Source organism: Cervus canadensis, chromosome X (genome assembly GCF_019320065.1).
Source record: "Cervus canadensis isolate Bull #8, Minnesota chromosome X, ASM1932006v1, whole genome shotgun sequence".
NCBI lineage: Eukaryota > Metazoa > Chordata > Mammalia > Artiodactyla > Cervidae > Cervus > Cervus canadensis.
The window spans coordinates 25,127,522-25,133,521 of NC_057419.1; the positions used below are offsets into that span (position 1 = coordinate 25,127,522).

At 38.3% G+C, this 6,000-nt stretch overlaps 1 protein-coding gene across 2 annotated transcripts in view; it reads left to right on the forward strand.

Annotated features, from left to right (window-relative positions):
* PHEX (phosphate regulating endopeptidase homolog X-linked) overlaps positions 1 to 3,421 on the forward strand; it is a 196,015-nt gene extending 192,594 nt beyond the window's left edge. For both annotated transcript variants that reach the window (XM_043459539.1, XM_043459540.1), the window contains exon 23: positions 152 to 3,421. In XM_043459539.1, coding sequence (XP_043315474.1) covers positions 152 to 254 — 103 coding nt within the window. In that variant the 3' untranslated portion in view covers positions 255 to 3,421. The remainder of the gene's footprint in view (positions 1 to 151) is intronic.
* Positions 3,422 to 6,000: the final 2,579 nt, after the last annotated feature.

Consider the following 6,000-nt stretch of genomic DNA (forward strand, 5'->3'; position numbering starts at 1 on the left):
ACTTAACCCTTTTGGACTTCAGTTATCTCCTTGTAAATAGACTAAATGAATGGGTTATTTTATCAAGCCATAGGTTGCTAGCTAGAGTTTTATTCAGAACCTGTTGATTTGTAAGAATTAAATGACATGGACTATGACATATCTTTTTCAGGGTCAATGGTGCAGTTAGCAACTTTGAAGAATTCCAGAAGGCTTTTAATTGTCCATCCAATTCCACAATGAACAGAGGTGCAGAATCCTGCCGACTCTGGTAGTAGGACTGTTGGTTCCTGCCCTCCTGAGAGAGCTGCGTGGTGCTCATCACCTACTGCTTTAGGCCTATGTTCCCCTGAAGATGTTTATTTTGACGCATCTTTGGTATTTGGGTATTGCTTAGATCTAAACATTAATCAAAGTTGTAAGACAAAGAAAATGGAATACAAAAAATCGAATCACATATGTTTCTTTAGAAAGCCAATTAAGTCCCCAGGCTGCTTTTGTTAAAATGTTGTTTGCTGAATTGTTGCTATTGTCCATTTTAGTGTATAAGTTGCAGCTAAGTGGTATGTACCGTTTTAATCTACAGCTTTGCAGGGGCCCTAGGTAGAATATGTCCAGAAAAAAAAAAATCAGCCTATCACACTAGCAACCCTCAGTGGTGTGGACATGTGTGAGGCTTCCTGGGAGATCTTCCTGTGCTGCTAGATTTCCTGCACCATCCTTTCATAGCATTGATTAACTCTAAGGTGCTTAAGTCAGAAATACGTTGAATCCTCATTTGACAGTATTTGATGAAGTTCTGGCCTTCAGTTTTGGAGTCTCTTGGGATGAAAACACACCTCATAGCTTGTATCTGATGTAGCCCACTGCCCTGTTCAAGTCAGAATGAACAAGCTGGCAAAAAAAGACTGCTTGGTGAAGGCTCGAGTTTATCAAATAGTAAGACAAGGCTGTATCTGTAAGTCCCAGAAGAAGTCAAAACTCCTAGTCATGCAACCACAGGCACAGTAGGAAACAAAATCTCCAAAATTTGATCTATTCTATTCAAACCTTGGCAATTATGTCATCTGCTAGATGCTTCTCTTCAGTCTAATTTCTGGTTGTCTTGTTATCCTCATATATGTGCATTCTCCTGTTTCTGAAATGAATAGGCATAAAAAAATGATTTTCTAATTCCCCATTAGGAGCGTATGGCTTTCTTTCCCTTGAGTGCAAAGAGACAAACCCCATGTTGAGGCTCAGTTACCTCTTTTAAAAATCCTCTTTGAAAAATTTCTTGATTAAAGCCATGTTAGAATCTATTGATTGAATTTAAAATTCCCTGCATAGTCCAAAGAGACATAATGTTTACTCTTCAGGACTTCTTCTAAAGAGTTTATAAGAAAGAGCATTACTATGTTGTCGATCCTCAGAACTCTGTCCTTTTAGGGGAACTATTCTATGTCTTATTAGAGAGTGTGTGTGCAGGATAAAATTGTAACAGCCTTAAAGTGCTTACCTGGTGTTTTTGCTTTTTAAAATAGCCATCCCCCCTTCCCATTATTCCTTGTACATGTGGTTCTAGGTTAAGCTGGTCAATAGGAAAATCTCAAAAGCATAATGACAAATTCAGGCTAACCATAGGAAGCCATTTTACATCCCTGGGATTTGTCACTAAAAAATGTGTGTGTGTGTGTGTGTGCAAGCCATGTCTTTTTGTAACCATGGGAACGTAGGGGAGAAAAATGCAGGGGCACCATCATGAGGAAAACAGTTTCAGTGCATTAGTCAGTGGAGAGTGATTTTCCCCTTGACTTCCTCCTCTCTGAATCAATAAACTCCTGAAGGGCAGCTACCTTTTCCTCTTTAACCATGACTTGATATCACCTTAGTTTGCATTTTCAAAAAAGCAGTTAAGGGTGCTGGAAACCTCCATGTCTTTTCTCTAGAGGAATCATTCTGATTTGGTTTAGACTTAGAAGATTCTCCTTGTTTCATTCCTATATCTGGACATTTAAAATCAGCTGAAGTTTTTAAGGCTTACATAAACAGCATATTCCTTCTAGATTTCTCCTTTTAAACTCCAAATAAACACATTCCTGCCGGTCAGAGAAAGTGTTTGATAAATGTATAGAATTATGACTTTGGAAATGGGACTTGTTCAGTCACTTAATGGTTTAGGAAAACTGGTTGGTGAACAGTTGGGGCCTGCACAGTTTCTAAGTGATATGGCTACTTGTCTTGACCAACTTTACTTGATGTAACTCAATTATACTGAAAGCTGTCGATAGGATGGCCATTGTTAAAATAGACTCAGAGTAGCCCAAATCACCACGACTCACTGGGACAATTTTCTAGATTGAATTTCCAAATTCATGTTCCTGTTCAGATTTTCAGAGTACATTCTTATTGTCCCTTCTCTTCAATACAGACTAATAGAAAAGAGTCAGACACCGATTAAGTGGTGTAAGGAAGAAGGTAAAATGCGACTGGAAGTCGGGGCAGGGGAAAGGAGAAGCTGGCCTAGGAATATGACTCTGCAGAGAATCCAGGATTTTGACAGTTCTTGCTAAGCACATCCATTGGAGGAGAGCCATAAAATTTAACAAAAATAATTATGCTAAATTGAAAGGAAATTAGATATTGGATCTCAGACTATGACTGCCATAGCACACTTCTCTGATTCATATACCAGGTATTCTGCCAGTGAACTATTGCCTGGGAAATGGAAGGCGTTAGGTTTTTGTGAAATTCTCCTGGTTTAGTCAAGGTTCTTATCTGTATAAAATGGTCTTGTTTGGCTTATCATCATTGCCCAAAGTTTGTTGAGCTTTTTACCAACCACACAGCACTGGCCTCCTATTTCCATTTTTTCCTTTTATGAGATGGAGTTGGAAGCGACTACTGCAAGCTCAGGATTCATAAATTATCCTTAAGTTTATTCAGTGCCTTTCCTCAATGGAGCTTAAAGCATAGCACATAAATTTTATCTTATTTAGCCCTAGAGCATCACTAAGAAGCAACTAGGAACTGTAGCTTGCCACATAGGTTATGCTTGCACCAGATCAGTGGAGAGGTTTGAGAATGCTTCTCAAGTACCCCAGAGTCAGGAGAGTTAGAGCCTTTGTTCTTTGGGCTGCTTGCCTTTGCATTAGCCTTCATCCCTTAGGTCACCCCATTTCTGAATACATTTGTTCCAGCAGTATTTCTATAATTACTTAGCATTTGATAGACTTCTTCCTTGATATTTTTAACAGTATGTCTCAGTTGCATATTAAATTATGGAAGAATATATGATTATTTCAAGCAACAACATTCTCATTGCCAGTGGTAGTGCCCCGCTGGTTCGAAGAAAGGTGTTCTTGGATTATGCATTTCGTATCTAAATGGTCTTTGTATTTTCTTCCCTTACTTGTGAAACAATGTGAATGATCATTTTAAGGACAATAAAAAGTTGAAGATATTCTGTTTCCTTTCTTTTTAAAAATAATATTAAAATTGATTACATCCATTAACATACTCAGTTCTGTTTTAGACAATATTTGCCTAAAAAGTACACAAACCACTGTAGTGGACTAGGTTTCTTGGTTTAGGAAAGTGAGATTTAAATGTAGTAACTTTCTCTGTAGACAATGAGAGATTTGAGAGTTGGTTATTATATTTTCTTCCAGGATATAAGCAGATATGGTTTATTGCTTATGCAGTTATATTCCTAATGAGGAAAAGAGAGGCTTCTGAGGAAATTATCAACCATGGTATGGCTGGCCTTGCAAAAGTGACAAGGAACATTACAGTTACTGTCAAGCCAAAGAATCTCTATTTTGCTGTCACCTTTCTTTAACCATCAAGTCAGATTATGGTCACTCATTCAGTACATAGTAACTGACTTCCATTTGATTTAAGTCACTGAACTAGCTGTATTTAGGCAGATCATGTGCAGTTTCATCTTCAGTGAACAGTCTGCTCTAACATGGTAAATAGACATGTAAATTGCTACATTCATCCTGTATCATGGCAAGTGTGATGAAATTCAAGGTCATTGGGCTGTGGTTTGGTGCACAGAGAAAGATTTATTCAATTCTCCTCAAGTGGATGCTATCAGAGTTCTCTCTACCCAGATCCCAGCCCTTTTACTGGGGACCCTAATCTCACCTTCTGTGTGCTTTTTTTTCCACATTGGCTGTAGATCTCTAGATGGCTGCCCTCATGCTACTGGAGCCTCTGTGCCCCATGTACTTCCAGAGAGCTGGAAGTGCCTGCCGTTTTCATCCCCTGGTGACCTTTGGACAATGAGTGAGTGGTGCAGGACAATGAAAGCCTGCTTGCCTTGCCTGAGTCCAGACAGATCCAGAAGCATACCACAGAAATACTCACTTCCCTCGGGGGGCATTTTGGTATTAGACTGGCAGTGGAAGTAGAGTCCCCTGTTGATTATTTTAAACATCTTTCTGATATATTCAGAGATGTGAAAACTACTGGTTTATAGTAGGTATTCCACAGTGTCCATGTACAAGAGATAAACATCAGACAGACTGTAGAGCTGGTAGGTAATAAGTGTCTTATTCGTGCCCCTCTGAGAGAGTCTACTCTAGTTTCTGAGCTGATCCTTGAAAAAAGAATTTTTGCCTGTAGGGTAGTGGCAAAAGGCAGGATATATAGAAATGATTGATTTTATGAGTGATCTCTGGGGCCTGGACAGGAAGGACAGGCTTTGGGGGAATGGAGGCAAGAAGTCTAGAATCTCTCTCGCTAGGGTCAATTTGATAGATTTTATGAGATATTCAGTCTACTTCAATTTTTAGATGTATATCTTAGTGGACCTGATCAAAATTTGGAGGCTGATGTTTCCAATTACGCTTAAGGTATTTACATGTCTCTCAAGTCCAATTGCTTTCTTTGTTAATTAAGATCACACTACATGTTGAAAGAGATCATCTCAATGGTTTAACCCAGTTTGAGTTAATGTCTTGTTTTCATGACATACAAAATGGTTATTAACCATCAATGAGCTTCTCTCCTACAGTTGTTGATATCGAGACCAACGTTCCTTCCATATGATTCTGCCATTTTCAATGCTATTGAATGTATGCTCATCCACACGAAGCTGGTGGAGGGGAAGAGGCTATTGAAGATACCTAATGGAAGGTTTGATCTAATCCAATAAGTTATCTATGTTACTTCTGCCCATATTCTGTTGACTAGCGCTCAGTCATATGGCCAAACCTAACTGCAGGGGAGGCTGGGATATATATAGTCTAGCTGTGGCCCCAGAGAGAAGAGGAAATGGGTTTGTCTATTATGTAGTGATATCAGCCATACCTTCTAAAATGAAATACTGTCCAGTAACATGGGGCTCTTCTGAATTCAGGAAATTGCTTTTGAGCATAGCACAATGAAAAATCTTAAATGCCATTGGTAGCCTGCATCTTATTCTGTAGGAGTCTTTTTAATTAACAGTTTAATTGGATAATTTAATCCCCTTTAGAATTGGAGATAAGAAAATGAGAATGATATAGTCCCTGTGATCTGACAATACTGTGCTTTAATAAACACTCTAAAGTGAGCCCAAAAATGAGCGCCACAAAAGCATTACCATAATTTGTGATCAGTGAATGAAAACCCGATCTATAATTTTAGTTATTTATAAATGGTTTAGTTACATGTTTCATTTGAATGTGTATTTTGTTTTGTTAATTGTCTCAATTAGGAAGATAACTGAGTATAAGATTCTGTGGCTATGGTATGGATTTACAGTATGGTCTAAGCTTTTAAAATATATCCCATTGAGACAGTAAATAAAATATGAAATAATATGTGCTATGTCTTCTAGGATTTTTAGAGAATTTCTATGAAAATTATTTTTACTTCTGCCTTCATTATGAAAGGTTGATGCTGAGCCATGAAAGACGCCAGGATTCTTGGCCTCCAGAAGAGAGGAATTCAATCTGGGGCCAGTGATGAGGCTTGATTGCTCAGAGCTTTTGTATAACAAAATTTTATTAAAGTATAAAAGAGAAAGGGAAAGCTTCTGACATAGACATT